Here is a 16,876-nt window from a genome sequence, read left to right on the forward strand (position 1 = left end):
ACCTTGCTTGGTATGCAATCGCAATTTTTTTGTGGATTCAGAAGAAAGTAGAATTACAGCGGAAATTTGGGAGCAGGAGATTGCCAGGTTAGTCCATCCACTGGCGTCAGTAACCATAGTTCCCGAAAAAGCGCATAAGGTTGACGAACTTTTTACAAACACTCTCTGCTAATACCGTTACCCAACCACTTTCAGCATTGGTAGGATAATTCTAATACTGAAAATGGTTGTTTTTTGATAGGGTCAACGATCATACGTCATGAAATGAAATGTAAGATAAAACAAAAAAACCTTCTCGTGCCGTCCAAGATAGTTTGGTCATTATTTACGTGATATTCATTATCCTACATTCGCAAAACCTAAAACCTAGCCTTTTTTTCATCAACAACTACCATTGGAAACACATTTCTACAACACAACTAATGTATGTTTTCTTGGACGTAATCTCGACAATATGAAACTTCAGTAGATATTTTTATTAAAAGTGCAATCTCAAAGAAAAACAACAAAATCATGCTGGTTAACATAGGCGACAGAACCCATAAAATATCAAGGAAACAAAGATACAGTATAAGATGGCAAAGTAAATCCTGAGACGTTGAATAGCGCAGAAAATTTGTTGACAAAACGATCGTTCTGATCTCAGTCAAAAAGTGCAAAATTATGAAAGCAACGCAGGGTCTGCTACATAAGGTTTTACCGTCATTGATTGTTTATTTTGTATACATAATATGTGGCTACTGTGGACAAGGAAAACATTTAGTAAAAATAGGCTTGTAAGTTATAATAAAGCAAACCAATAGCTTTTAGCTAGATTGCAATCCCACGAAAATGTTAACATTTTTCAGAAACAGGCCATGTTTAGAGTATGCAACGGACCTTGGAGATGGCAAGACTTAAAATTTCATTTGTTGACTGGTGTATTTGACAATAGCTCGTAGCTACAAAGAAAATGGGAGAAAGGCAATATACTCAAGTATAAATCGGTACTCCCGTAGCATGTGAAGCAAGATGGCGGACACCGGTACGTCGTATGTGTACCAGGTTAGGGTTAGACCATAATTTCCGGTACAAATACTACGGAAGTCACTTGGCTAGTCCCCAAACTCGTAATAGAACTAAAATAAGGAAAATTGGAATAAAATTATGGCCTGGTTCACATACTACGTTCCGGTGTCCGCCATCTTGGTTCACATACTTCGGGAGTACCCCAAAAATTAATAAACCCAATTTATTTATAAATATACTCCACTCATTTATATGACAAGAAGTGAAAAAAAACAGTGCAACAAAGATAGAAATCAATTACAGATAAGTTCATTTTTACAAATGCTAACGAAATACAAAAATATTATTATACACTGGAAATCTGATAATAGGAAAACATGGAATTCCTAATATAGTAAATAAGCTGTCCAGTGAGAATAAATTCCATTTTGGAATTAGGACTAAGATTAGAGCCAATATATTTATATACTCTTTTCGTTCGAAATTTATCTTTTTGCCCGTTACTTTTCTTTTAGTGCTTGTACGTGACGGGCGGTCAAACGCTTCGTCTCGCAAATTTGCTTTACTCCTTTGTTGAAAGCTGTGGTGTCAACATGTCCCGACTCCCACCGTGATGTGTATTCAGTCTCATCATCATGACCTTCAAAAGTACATGATTAGTGGAAATAGGCGCAAATAGAATGGTTGTACCGCCTCATATATTTGCTGTTTGTTGATCATCTGGATGAACTCCATTCGCTTTTAGGTATCTTCTGACGCATTTCCTAAGGGTGACGTCATAGCGAGAATACTTTTCTTCTGTCGCTGCACTACCAGGTGACCAATGCTCTTTGTATCCTTCTCCACTTGCACGAGACTCTGGACTGCCATTTTTCTGTAGCATTCCTGCTTTGTGATGCGCCTTAGCGTCGTTTCGTCTTCCGTATTGATTCATTGGTATATTCGCTTGATATGCCCGTTCAGGATGTCTGCTAACATCTTCTGTACTTCTGCACAGAATACACCTAAGAAATTGCAAAAATGCCGACATAAATAAAAGTTTGGGACATAATGGTACATCAAAAACTCACCATGGCATCATTTTGTGGAGTGATGTTGTATGTATGTTATTGACACACTCTCAGTTTTACTTTTCATACCCCTTTCAACACAGTTATTTGTTGCAAATTTGTGGACTTTGATGGCGGAGCAACCCTTGTGCACCACCTGTTGGAGGGATGCAGGGACTCGAGATGTACCGATACCATTTTTGTCGTCGATACCGATCCGATATCAGCTAAAAACGCCGATACCGATATCAATGCGTCGATATTTGGAAAGGCCGATATTGCCGATACCGATATTCCGATTCTATGTAATTATTACTTAAGTGTGTAGGGCAGACGAGTTAAAACAATAGTCTTCGAGCATCATTAATAGTGCACATAATTTTGGATCAAATAAGAGAAATATCATATATATATATATATATATATAGAAATTGATGTTTGGGATCCAAATGCGTTGATTGATTCAAAGCATTGAGCACTGGCACTAGTAATCTTGGTGTCCAATTAGAAAACTAATAGAATTTCGCTATACTGTTGGTGGTAAAATGCATAAATGTTTAGCCTGCTTATCGTATATGAAACTGATACATTGAGTTACGTGCGCGGGATTTTGTGCCAATATAACGTTGTATTTTATATTTTACACATCGGAAAATCCGGGGGGGACGTACATGGCTCATAGTTCACGATCTATCCAAGCAAAAAATAATTTAAACATCAGTATTCTAACCTATTTTTTTAAAACACCTTGGATAATATGGAGAAGCTGAATATATATCGGAAATATCGGTCTAAATTTAGCCGATACCGAAAAATTGGCAGATATTGTCGATTCCGATACCCGATACATCGGTACATCTCTAGTAGGGACATCACTGCAACCATTAATAAGTAATCATATAATATTATCATTTTTTTTTTTCAATGACAGAAACTTTTTCTTTCAGATATTTCCTCAAAAATTTTCGAAGATAATCTGAGGCACATCGTCGAATTTTGAAGCATCATCATTAGTATTACGATTAAAATTGTAAGCCTATTAGGAATAAAGACATACCTACAAAGCTTTCGGAAGCCTTTTATTATGAACGAGCCGAGATAGACAAACTCCTTCGGTCTTGGAATCAAGTTCATCGGTGGAGGTCGGTAGAATCCTGTCCTAATGAAACGAATCCATACCTGCAAAATGTCTATTTTTATGCCATGCAGTTTGTAAATTATTTCAGTATTTTGAAATCAAAACAACCATGGTGCCACGTGGGTTTTGCAAACCACATACGTTCAAATAATAGTAAATAATTTTTTTTTGAAGTAAATTTTTTAATTAGTAAATAGTTAATTTTTTTTTAAAGATGGTAAAGTAATAAGCAATAAATAAGCAAAGATTAGGAGTAAAAAAACGACAACGTCATTAAAATTTCGCGATTCACTGAATCAACAAATCTACTTCTTTTAAAGTTTTACCCTCGTGCGATGAAACTGCCATTGAATATCGCTATCGTCTATCGTTTTCTGCAGCGTTCCACTCATAATGGCGATCAACATATTAACCAGGATAAGAACGGTTCCGATATGATATAAAGCAAAAACAGTTTCTCCAAATACTGCAGTAATTTCTTTTTTTGCTGATTCATCTGCGCACGTTAAATTGAACCACCTTGAGAAAAAAGAAATCAAAATATGTGTCTCACTTCGTGATCAAATGTTTTGTAACATAAACTCTTTTCAACCTGAATTATTAAGGCTATATTGAATGACATGACTGGGCGTATAATACCTCTTTGGTATGGAACTCTGTAAAATATCCCGTTCCCACAAGGTGATAAAAAAAGTACTTTTGGATTAACTTTTAAAAAAGTTATTAAAAGATGTTATTTAATATACCCATTTATATTAGCAACTGCTGAGCCTGTGCTATCTACAGAAAATGTGCATTAGGAATACTGTCTGGAAATTAAATTTGTATACAATGTTTTGTACCTGTTGTAATCATCGCTGTATCCAAATATTGACCAGAAGCAAACTTGCAAAGAACTGACGATAGTGGTGAATTTCTGAGTGCCTTCCTCCGAAAAACAGCAATGTATGTCTTCTTTGCTGCTCTGCGAACAAAATGAAACTGTTACATTCGTTAAAACTAGATGTAAGAAGAAACTTTTACCAACTCAATATAAATCTCATTGGATATATAACAAATAAAATCAAATACAACTATACGACATGTCTCCATACCTTGTTATTTTTGTCCATGGTGCAATTGTGAAATCCGTCCGACTGACCGCTGTACCTCCAGTAGAGGGTGTTGATCCCACTTGAAAACGCAAACCAAATAACCAAGAACAAGAGAAAAAACTTGGAAACGTCTCCGATCATCCGGTCAACAGATACCTGTTGCACATATATATTCGTATTTTAAAACATTTTAAAATAACAAAACGATCCCCAGGTCCACTTCATGTCCATCGACAAATTTGGCTAATAGCCCCCATGTATATTACAACATACATAAATCAACAAACTACTCGACGCGAAGTGGACCTGTGGTTTGCAACTGATGGACTGATCCAGTGGTTCCCAACTGGAACTCTGGCCTTTCCTACTCTACCCTTCTATTTAAATATACTCGCGGACCGGCAAAAAAATTGAAATGGCCGGAGCAGAAAAGAATAACATATATGGGCCATTCCAAGCAAAAGTTGAATTCCACCAATTTTTTAAAAAGTGTAGTGAAAGTAATTTATTTTTATTTTTGATATCAAAAGACATTGGAATTTTATTGGACTGCATTCATTTCATCGAACAATTTAAAATTTCACCCAGGTTTTTGATGGTTTTTGAAAAATGGCCTGAAATGTAGAAATTTTGGTATAATTGACATATTTTGTGATGATTCCTGGCACAAAGGGTTTGATTGTGTGGTACAGTTATTTCATATGGAATTGACGCACTGGATTTAAGTTAATAAAGTTTAAATGTTTGCAGTGCTGTAGAACATTTCTTCACCCATTTAACGATTTATTACCAGAATTTTAAGAGATGATAGATGTCGCTATTCCGAAGTGGAAAAATGTCTTGTAGTGTCACGTCCTGTAGTGTCACATACAATATGCACATTATCGGCATGGATTTACAGTGTTACATTAAGTAACTTGAGCAACACATAGAGGGGTAGTTCAGCTACTGCACCAGAAAATATTATGGGCTCCTACTGTACCATCGCAAAAATTTACAGCACAACACAACGTACTGTTAGTGCATGGTGGATTTGCCGTCCTGTAGTGTCATGCTATATTTTACTATATTTTTTTTATCTACTACTAAGTAAGGTTGGGTGTAACTTTTGTGCAATTTTTTACATATTCAATAAAGCAGCTGATTGGACAATGAAACAAAACATGTAGCTGAAAATGTGAAAATATATTGAATCTAACAACTTGCAAAATTTCTGGAATTGTCCCGTAGTGTCACTTGGAATAGCCCATATTTGCGTAATATAATGCAACACTTAAAAACATTTCACACGGAGAAAAACTAATGTGCCGACAAAAAATTAAAAATGGGTGAAACAAAAAATAATACCATATATTTTGCGTATATACCTTCGGTACAATACTTTCGATCAGGGATGGCCATAACGGAATATTTTACTATTCCGAATAGTGAATAGACTATATTCAAAATATTTTTGAACATGCAACATCGAATACATTCTAAATTGGGGAACGTCTATGTGGAAAATCACATAAATCACTATTTCTTCATGTTGATTATATCTAAAACGGGTGCTCCTGAAGTATGCGCACCAGGATGTCGCATAACCTGAACACTAACCCGGTACACAACCTGAGTTCAGGTTGTGCGCCATTTTGGTGCGCATACCTCAGGAGGACCCTAAAACGACATAAATATAAATGTCATTGTTTTCTCTGGGTTGTTTGTTACTAGCTAAGATATCATATGTTTAGATCCGCTTGTCTGGCGGCTCGAAATCCCTACATTTTTAATAAGAATGTGCTAAATTTTTTCTATATTCAAAGATTTACTTCAAATATAATGAATTTCAAATGAATTTGAATATTCGATTCGTTTTGAACATCCCTGCGTTTCATATTGCGTGACAATATTAGTTATTTGTGTTTCGTGCCCATATATTATAGCATCGTTCTCTAGTAAATATTATAATATTTTTTTTTACCGAAAGTTTGAACGTATAGTTTATAATTAACCTGTAATGGGCCAAATGTTCGGTTCACTCGAAGTATTTCCAGAGGTCGGAGAAACACAAGAATATATACTGCGCTGATCATCATGTCGGACAGTGGTATAGGGTCCCATTGCATCTTTGAAATGTCCTGCCAATTAAAATAATGATTTAGTATTTAAATTTTATACTGGTTTACTCAAGATAATCCTGGAACCAGGTTTCATCTTTCTTAGTTATAATCGTTGTTCTTGTTGAAATTTGAAAATAAAATCACTTCCTCCGCTACTTATGGACCAATCGCACTCCAATTTTCCAGTGTTAACTATAAAACAAGTCACCAGAAGTTCGTAGTTAATTAATCGACTTAGAACTTAACTCGAATTTAAAAATATTTGTAGAAAAACAGCCCAAAAAGTGATTGTTGCAAAATGTCATCACTGAGGAAAATAAACAGCATTTCCTTGAACGGGCCAAAATTGGATTTAAAATAAACAAAGTATAAAGTACATGCAAAAGTATGAACGCAACGCAAATGAAGCACAGAAAACATAACAGTAACAAAACAAAAAAACACATTTCTTGGCATTGTACCGTCATAATATATTTTAATGAAATAGCAAAAATTTTGATGCGGTGAAAGGTTGACTTACAGTGGAATCTGATATGGTGTATCCATATATCCGTAAAATCATAAATACAGTATAAAGTGATATAGTTGCAAAATCGTTCCAATTCCAAATTGAAAATAAAACCCTTTTCCCTTGATGATAAGTGAGAAACATGAGGTTTATGAATTTCCCCGGCATCCAAAAGTAAGCAATGATAAGAATTGGTGAAAAATCGTCAACTTTTATAACACGAACTTGTGATAATATCAAATTAATGATGAGAAGAATTATGAGATAAATATCAGAAGCAACCTGTAAAAGACAAAAAAAAAATACAGTTATCAAAAAGGAAATGTACATATGGGTTATATTTTAAAATTATTGTTGTCGTTTTGAAAAATTGTTGGGTCTTACGGGGCTCGATATTTTGAACAATACTTTTATATTTTTGTGCCCCCGAGTTAGGTCAGGATAGTTTCCGCCATCTTTCTGATAAACCCGGCGTTCGTTCACCAAAAGCCCTACCGATGTGAATTGTTGAGACAGTGAAGTGACTTCATTTCAATTTAATGATCAGTTAGCAAAATACTGTGCAGCTTACATTGAATACAGTGTTGATCATTGGACCTTGAACGAATTTGAATTTGAAATCTTTACGAAAATGATATGTTTTCTCACCTCCATCCATAATTTGGCGGTCGGATTCCTGGCAACCAAACCCAATCTAGTGTTTGGAAAGAAGTAGAATGCTATGCTGATTATAGGAAACATGATTCCAACTAAACATTTCTGAAGAAGACATTTTTTTGGTGTCGCATCTCGAAATAAAATACCATCCTTGAGATAAGTCAAGGCAAGCTGCGAGTTTTCGCAAGTTACGAGACGCACCATACCGTTGTCAACAGCTTTTTCTATCGGCTTCAAAAAGTGAATTGGCCTTGCATATTCCACGTTGAGAGATGCCGAAATCGGTCTACGTATTCCTAACGTTCTATGTCTTTCTTCTGGAACATAATCCATAACTTGAGATATTCTTCTCTGGTCGGGCTCGTTATTTGCCAGATTATCTGCAGCAGGAAGCATATGACGTTCTGACTTGGGGGCGGTCGTTAATGCCGTATTTGTAATACTGCGAATCACATCGGCTGCATCTGGTGATAACTCAGCTGGTCTACTTTTTATTCTTTCCGCCTGGCGATTCAACGTATTGTTATCATTTATTCTTATTGATGGAGATTGATGAGATGGACTTGGCCAATTTGATTCACTGGGTAAGTCACTTACTGTGTCTCTACTGCCAAAAATCGCATGTATTTCAAGTGTTTCTTCAGAAGTTGGGTTAGGGGCAATCAACATAGGTAAGGTACTAAAAGCGAGTTGATTGGTATTTCCATGTTCCCGACCAACCAACGTGAATCGAAGAAGATCTGCCAACTCTTGAGCAGTTCGTATCTTAATACAAAAGTGTAAATATATCATATTATTTACATCCCTCAGACAAGAATGAGTTTTACTATTCCGAATACATTTTGAAATTATTTTCTGAACATAGAATATCAAATATGTTCTATTTATGTTCATCAGAGGAGTTTTAAGGAACACTCGCAATTTCATAGACATTACATTTAGGTATGCTGAATATTTATTGATTGATTTTTGAAGTAAAACGCTTAAAACGGCAAATAATTAAATGAAAATAGACTTATTTCAGCGATGTCCAAATCGAATCGAATATTCCATTACATTCGAAATTGATTTTATTCGATTTAGCAAATTCTTGATTTTTAGAATAACTCAGAATATTTTTATTTGAATATGTCTTTCAGAGCATTTATTATTTATGATGGACAAAAAATTGCCTTGAAGAATTCGAAAAGATTGGTTCAGAATCTATTCGAAATACTAAAGTATTCGGTTTTGGCAATCCATATCCTATTTATTCCCATTCTCAAGATACACTTACCATCCCCCAATACGACCTAGATGTTTTCGTAAACACATCATAAAGCGAGAGAAGAATAACGGCACAAAATATCCATCATTAAGATCATCAGGATATGAGATAGTTGTTAAATTAACTGGCGATGGATGAAACTTTTGATAATTAACATGTCATATAAATTATCTCCTCTAAATATACTACTATTGAGTGATTGGTGGAATAGATTAGGTTTGCATCGCTTAAATTAGTTATGCTATCATCACTAACGTTTATTTTCGTAATTTCGTAATTTAATAACGTTTTCTTGTTCAGTTGAGTGCCATAATACAGAGAATATAGCGCGTCGAATAGCACCAATCACAATTCAGTATCTAGTCTTTTACGATTTTCTTTTTTGATAGAGTAAAAAGGCTCTGCGAATACCAATGGTGTCACATATTTTTGACTGGTATGATGAAGTTGAAGTATATATGTTTTGTCGTATATAAAAAAGACGTACCTGGTCTAATAATGCCATGGCAAATTCTTCGCATTGTTGCGCAAGTTCCCTGTAGCTTTCCCGTACCTGGAAAGTTTTTAAAAAGAAAAAGTCAAATCAGCTTTCTTCATATTACGGAAATATGAAACATTCGATTTTGAATTTTTAATATCTTGCACATTGTGTTTTATTGTTTATTGAGAATTCTGACGAGGTTACGTGTTTTCCATACAATGCAGCAAAATGCATGAAATGGGATTATTATATGAGTAAAATGTACTCGGAACATTTATCGCCATTTTTAATTTACCCCGGAAACATTTGAAAAATTACAAGTGTTCACATAAAACATTGTGGCTGCTAAAAATCAAACCCGCTGTCGTGCATGAAGGACCAATGGACCCTCCACGGAGGACGCCAGTCAAACGGCGGTTGGTAACATATGTCTAGTCGTAGTTAGTGGTATATAGTGTACCTAGAACGAGCTTCAAATACCGTCAAAAGCGAGAAACCACGATAAGGAAAATAAATGTTATACATACAATACAATTCAAACATAACTCACACGGTGAAATTATATTCAAAGTAGTTAGCTTTAAAAATACACTAACAATGTCGGAATCAATTATTTACATAATTAATTTAAGACCCCAACTACAATACGTCAATAAGTACATAAAAATAGTACTATTTACCTATTCAGTATCACATCTCATATGTTTGAAAACAAGAAACAGAATGCTATTCAAAAACATAAAATGCACTGACTCAAATACAATCCCTACCAGCTGTTAATTATATATAAAACCTTGGCTGTTGGTATTTACAGACAGACTTCCTTTGTCTGACCAAATATCTTTAATAATATTGTCGTTATGAAAGACATTGGCGCGATGGCACAATATGCAAAGAACATCTTTACTTCTGTGGATGTCAAAAATATATAAAATATTTTGCAAAATTCAAAATGGACTTTTATACTTAATAAAAATTCGTTTGATTAAATTGCCCAAGAATATGCTCACTGCCGTATATGCAATGAACCTAGCCTTACTGATCCTACTGAATAAGGGCAGGGTATCATTTTTTAACTGACCTCCCTCGCTTTTAATCCTTCTCTTTTTAGTGTTCCGTAAAACTCGATAGCTTCGTTCAGTGGATCGACTTTTTCTTTATTGTACATTATTATCATGTAAGCTTGACTCGCCCGCGCTGAAACACAAGAGAAATTTTTTATTCGAAAAAAAAACTGTATTTAGGAATGAAAATTGGAAATGTTTTTTTGCATTGGAAGTTGTACACTTATCAAAAACTGTAATTGTTTGGTGAAAATTTTCTAGGATTCATTACTAACTGTTGACCGGCAGAAGACTAATATATATACTTATAAAAAGAAACGCTTTTAAGTTTTATTCAATTTTAATAACAAAGAGATATAGAAGCTGATCATTTCTTAGTGTCATTCATTAAAATGCAATTCCTTTATGTCCCTCGAGATGATGGAGTACGTACAAAACACACCACATAATGCAACGTTAATTAATCAACATGGGAATAGTCGGTATCTGAATAAACCCCGTCAGCTTTGAGATACTATGAAACGTGATAGTTTCTGCCTAACAAATGATTTGGTGTATAAGATTACACTTCGGTATATCAGTTCAATAAAAGAAACTTTGAGCGGAATATTTGTTACTTTGCCCCGAAACAATTGGCAGAAATCTTTAACTAAAAACGAAAAGCACTGTTTCTTCACTACCTTATTAACCAAGGTTTAAAAGGGCGAATAACGAGATATATATGATATCTCTCTCATCAACCGTGCTGTTAATTTACGGCCAAAGTTCCGCATTATTAAACTATCATTTTGTTCACTACAAATATGATTCAAGAGGTTTTAAAGCCACTCCTAATTTGACAAGCGATGTTTTCAAGAATTTGTTGAAATTTAACAAAATATCTGTTCTATTTAACATTGAAAACTATGGAATTTTCCCATGTCTATGTCTGCATGTAATATGTGTTTGTAATAATTGAATTATAATATATATGTGTATGAATATATTGCACCGTCGATACTGTTTCGTATGCTATAATGATGTTTAATTGAAAATAACTATGGGTTTATTGAAAAAACGAGCAGAATTTCATTCCACAATATACATGTTATACGAAGCAAAGGTTCTGTTATACATTAACATTAAAAACAATTTATTTGTTAAACAGTTCAATTGTCCACTTGTAATATATCTCACACCAATTATTCATGATTAAGGGTAAGGACGTGGAATTTGATTGGCAATATTGATTCATAAATTATTTTCATACAAATACCTTTATAGTACAGCCACCTTAGTCGGATCTCATCCCATTTGTTACTTGCACTTGCCGACAAATCACGAAGACGATGTCCGTGGCTGAAAAAAACAAAAACGTATTTGCAATATGGATAATTACTCAGAAATTTTCCTGAGTGGGACCAATTTTGCTACTTCAGTGAGGAAAAAGCAAAACTGCAAAGTTAAAATAACAATAACAGACCAGGAGCATATGAAATGTCAGCAATATGTGTAGGCCAATTTTGTTTTATATCACTGGATTCAGTTGTAATATAATGTTGACTTGATTATCACCCTTCTAATTTAATAAAATGTATGGGGACTAACCGAACCAAGTCGTAAGATGAAGGTTGCCAAAAAATGCATATTAAGAATTTAAATTGGAAGATATCAGCCGCAGGCAGAAAGCGGTGTTAGATCACCATATACACGATACACGCGCTTTAATGTTGGATATGTCATTTCATGACAGTGTAATGTAAACAAACCTATGCAATCTGAGAACACATTGAGGGGTCGCTTATTTCTTGTTTCCTCCCCCATGGTATTGCTTCGATGACGAGGTTATTCCCTGATATTCTAATACAGCAATCTATTTTTATAAATGGCCAAATATATAGCGTGATTAAAAGAACGATAATTCTCAAGTTTCAGTTTGGGTTACGCGAGAATAACTACCGAGAACAGCAAGACACTTGAATTAGGTAGAATAGAATTGAGAAGTTTGGCACGGTATGGTGACCTTTGTAATGCTATTTTAACATCATTCCCACACAAGTGTTTGCACGTTCATGCAATTTAGTCATACAAGTGGGCACGTACATACATACCGTATATGCATAGAACTCTGTCATTGCATGATAATGAATACCAACACAGATGTGGAGGTTTACATTTCAAGTCCGTGTCATGTAATTAATACTAATTAATGATATTTTGCCAGCGGCAAAAGAGAATGCTCAATTGTTTTTTTGGGGGCGATTTTATGATAGAGAAAAATCGTTTCTTTTTCACAACTATGAACCAATACTAGTGTTTATTCATAAAAAAACGGCGCTCCAGAAGTGTGTGTAACAATATGGAGGTAACTTAATTTGTTCGCCCTCTTTATATCAAGTTGTGTAAAGGGACTGAAACCTATGGATATGAATATATATATGAATATATATATGGATATAGAACTAAAATAAGGAAAATCGGAATCAAATTATGGCCTAACCGGGTTACCCTAACCTGGTACACATATTACGGGGGTACAAAAAACAAGCACAATATGGTTATAAACTTATCTAAGTTACATACTTGTACAGAATCTCCAATATATCATAGTTATTCTTGTGAGCCGCCAGCATGATAGGACTCAGGAAGCGTGGGAAGATTGATTCTTCGCTTGTCACCAACATTTCAACATGTCTTGTCTGTTTGGCAGTGTCACTGTTTAGTATGTATTCCACCGCCTCCGTAAACTCATTTTCTATGGCGTAAAACAGTGACTCCGTAAGATCGACCTTGAATTATAAATTCAGTTTAAAAAATAAGTAAATTTTGCCAGCTCCTTTTAGTTGAAACATTGCGTTTAAATAACACCGTGTTAAGACTGACAGCTTCTCAAACGTGGATGACAAATTCTTCACTGAATTTCAACGATTTGTCGAATTTGCATTTTGACTAAAACGATTTCATGAAAACAAGACTTTTTGTTATATTTTGTAAGAATATTTAATCAAATTGTTTTAAGTTTTGTTGATATTTATTCTTGTCACAACGACGTGGCTAGGGGTAAATAATGCCGATAGTAAGTCACTGTTTTGTTGTTGTTGCCTGTGGCAACATGTTGGAGGGATTACAATTAAAATTAGTTTATATTACTACGTTATGCGTGGCCTAATAAACTCTTAATTGCCAATTAATTATGAATCTTTTATCTCATATATTAGGATTAATTCTGTGTGTGCGACCAAAATAATCACTAATGTGGGGAATAAAAATGGATCTAATGCAACACATCCAAAATACCGAACATTAAAGTTGCTTTTGCATTCAAAAATCAGGGACGCAGAGATAGTGTAGTGCTTTGCAATTGCGCATATTTCCTGTTATTATTTTATTTTTAGAACTCATTAAGCTTGTTTCGTTTGAAATAGAACAATTTCTATATATATATTAGACAATGAAACATCATGAAATTAATCAATTATCCTGCATGGATTTTGACTTGCCGGGTAATCTGGACACTGAGATGAAAAATTCTGAATTATTCAAAACCTTGATATTATTATGCCAAAAATATATTCATTTACAAAACAATTCCAAAAACTTACTCCATTGCTTAGCAAGCATTTTATCATATCTTCGTGTCGGTTTGTGATTGCAAGAACAAGAGCCGTTCGATCGAAAAAGTCGGTACAATTTCTGTTCAGCTGTTCTTCTGAGTATTTTTTGAACAATTTTTCAACCATCTGAAAAGAGAAATAACAATTACTTTTTTGTGTGATGAAGGATTGTCGGATATACCCATGGACATCGTCCACTTACTAACGATAGCAGACGAAAAATATTTGGAAAACGTTTCCGTATTGTCGCCAAAGTAACAGTGTTGGTTACCGGTACTTTTTACTTTCTTTTGACTTTCCTTTGATCAAGCAATTGTTCTAATATTTCATCATGGTTTCTGCAGAATAAATTAGTTTCTATTTGGAAAACGATTCTGTATTGTCGGCAAAATAACATTAATTTACATTATTTGTTACCGGTACTTTTTGGGAAACTTTTCTTTGACGAAGCAATTTTTCTAATATTTCACAAAAATTTCCGCTATAGATGCAACTTTAAAAGCAGCTGTTTAATGAGCATCAACAGAATTTATTAAATAGTGATTCTAATCTCGCGACATTCTCGAAATTTTTTCAGCTCCAACACTTGAATATTGGCGAACCTGCACATCTCCTTGGCCTGCGAATTTTAGGTACAACATCTCGATACTTTTCAGTCCTCCGCGTTTTAAAGCTCTTTTCTGTTGGAATCCGTGCAATCTCATCGAACCTTTCCTCGTAAAGTTGAGGACGGAATTGCGATGCTGCACAAAAATACATAAGACAGACGTTATTATAATCATTCAATGAAAGAGATTTGATAAAAATAACTCAAATCAAATCGCGTAAATGTGGAATTTTCGTTAATTCGTGATGTCCGTGCCCATTCAGAGATTGTTAACGTTAAGCATAGGAATCAACAGTGAATCACGAATCGAAGATACATTCAAGTCTTCAGCTATACGTCGTGTCTGTATGAACGAACTTTTTAAACGGGAAAGATTAATTAATATAGCTTTAATTTTTTTTTTGTGAATCACGTAGTCTCAAAATAAAATAAAAAACAACAATTCGATCAAATTACACTATATAATAGGAAACGTGAGTTGATGAGTTGATTGGACTCCAAGCAAGAACTCTAGTACGTAATTTTAAGTAAAAAGAACCAAAATACATATAGCTTTACATATTTGAATATTACAGTTTCACGGACCTAGAATCAGCTCAGATCATTTAGCTACTAAAAATTTGAATTCTGATTTATTATTATTTAGACTTATTTTATCAGATATAATCGTTTAGCCAAAATATGCCTATAGCGTCATAAAATCTGAATTTGAACTTTAAATTTGGGAAACGAAAAATGTAAAATTACATTTCGGATGTACGTAACATTTATATTGAATGAGGATTATCATTTATATATAAATATGAAATGTGCCGGCAATATTCAGTACGATAATTACTTTATTTATAGCACCCGAACAGAAAAAAACTCTTCTTTTCTATAAATAATTTCCGGAAAAACTGGTTTTATTTTTATTACCATAAATAATCAATGGAAGGTCACAATTAAAAAGGGAAAAAAATCATTTTTGTCGTTCGATTTTATAATAAACGCAAACTTTATAAGGTTTGCAATATAAAATCACATTTGTAGAGTTTTTTCGAATATATTCACAATATTTTAAAAATGAAAAAATAGGGGGAATTACGAAATAACTATATCAGAAGAAGATCGTATTGCTACAAGCAATCTTTGCAGTAAGGGATATCTCTGTAATGTGATATCAGTCACAATATAACCCGGTAATCTGCACTCGGTGTACTTGAATACGTTGACAATTGGCAAATTTCTTTGAGATATTTTTGAAAAACAATATCTTGCGATATTATTTATAAAGTCTAATTCAAGTTATTTAGTGAATCGCAGATGTATCAAAAAACATTCTGTTTTATAATGAGTCGAATAACACCGGGTACATCTACCTGTGGTATATGCAATAATATGTTAATCAAACTGATAACACGCAAAAATAAAACTGTGAAGTTGATGACGTTTTTGACGTCAATGGCAATCATGTATATTCTGAATTGATCAGATCTTAAATTTAGTTTTAATCACACAATTGATACCGTGGTATTATTACAACATATTTGCATATTATTATTAAAAAAAGGTGATTCACATCTCAAGTAAAACATAAAGCTGGTTGTATCGCATCGACAATTTTTCGTAAAACAATAATACTGCACCTGAAAGGAGTTGCTGGGTACATCCATATTCCATCTTTGCGTCGGTTTTCTAAACATTTTATAAACTATAAGAGAAATATAAATCTGAAAAATGATAATTTATTTATTAATTGATAGAAGATTTCAATTTAATTAAAATAATATGATGTAAAAACGTAATAAAATGATTCCTTCGAAACTAACTTATAACTTATGAAATACGTCAAATTAATTCTTTATATTTCATTACCCTCCCTTCAAAAACATTTTCGTTACAGCATCTTTGCCCAATAAAACTAGATTTTAGTTTCTATGTGTTCACGTCAGTGGTTCCATGTTGTAATGACTAATCAATTTCGAAAGTTTTCCAGATGTGATCATCATTTTCTGGTACATGTATGCTCTATATGCTCGAAAGTATATGTATAGTTCATCGGTTGTCTATGTATATAAATGACTTCTCTTTCGATAATTTCAGCCCGTTTAGACCAGTGGTTGCCAAACCACGTCCTGCGGGCCGGTTACGACCAGCATAAGGATTCAATATGGCCCGTCGAACTTAAGTGAAATAATTCAACACTTAATTTTTTTACCTTTTTGCGTTCTAGATACTGCCAATTGCTATGGCATTATCACAGTTAAATCACGTGTATATTCGTAACAATTCAATTATATCGACATCTCAATTATACGTACCGGAC

The 16,876-nt window shown here is 34.0% G+C and overlaps 1 protein-coding gene across 2 annotated transcripts; it reads right to left on the minus strand.

Moving 5' to 3' along the window:
* Positions 1-455: 455 nt before the first annotated feature.
* Positions 456-16,339, minus strand: LOC120326510 (short transient receptor potential channel 5-like). 2 transcript variants are annotated; one of them, XM_039392828.2, is made up of 15 exons: positions 16,197-16,338; positions 14,564-14,704; positions 13,950-14,087; positions 12,931-13,136; positions 11,624-11,706; positions 10,386-10,501; positions 9,311-9,376; positions 7,548-8,321; positions 6,912-7,181; positions 6,284-6,409; positions 4,290-4,445; positions 4,038-4,159; positions 3,522-3,714; positions 3,115-3,236; positions 456-2,012 (listed from the first exon to the last, which is right to left on the minus strand). In XM_039392828.2, exons 1-15 carry the CDS (start codon positions 16,251-16,253, stop codon positions 1,703-1,705), a joined length of 2,880 nt encoding a protein of 959 aa, XP_039248762.2. In that variant the 5' UTR covers positions 16,254-16,338; the 3' UTR covers positions 456-1,702. The 2 variants fall into 2 exon arrangements, with proteins under 2 accessions (XP_039248762.2, XP_039248763.2); XM_039392829.2 differs by having other exon boundaries at positions 1,797-2,012; positions 3,119-3,236; positions 16,197-16,339.
* Between the last annotated feature and the right edge of the window lie 537 nt (positions 16,340-16,876).

Source organism: Styela clava, chromosome 4, assembly GCF_964204865.1.
Source record: "Styela clava chromosome 4, kaStyClav1.hap1.2, whole genome shotgun sequence".
In the NCBI taxonomy this organism is placed as follows: Eukaryota; Metazoa; Chordata; class Ascidiacea; order Stolidobranchia; family Styelidae; genus Styela; species Styela clava.

What these genes read in the sequence shown, in the direction of transcription:
- LOC120326510 (XM_039392828.2), bottom strand. Translation starts at nt 16,253, where the DNA reads ATGTTTAGAAAACCGACGCAAAGATGGAATATGGATGTACCCAGCAAC. An exon ending in CCATGGCATTATTAGACCAG is followed by an intron (nt 8,322 to 9,310) that starts GTACGTCTTTTT and finishes TTTTGTATTAAG; the next exon opens with ATACGAACTGCTCAAGAGTT. An exon ending in GGCTTCCGAAAGCTTTGTAG is followed by an intron (nt 2,013 to 3,114) that starts GTATGTCTTTAT and finishes GCAATTTCTTAG; the next exon opens with GTGTATTCTGTGCAGAAGTA.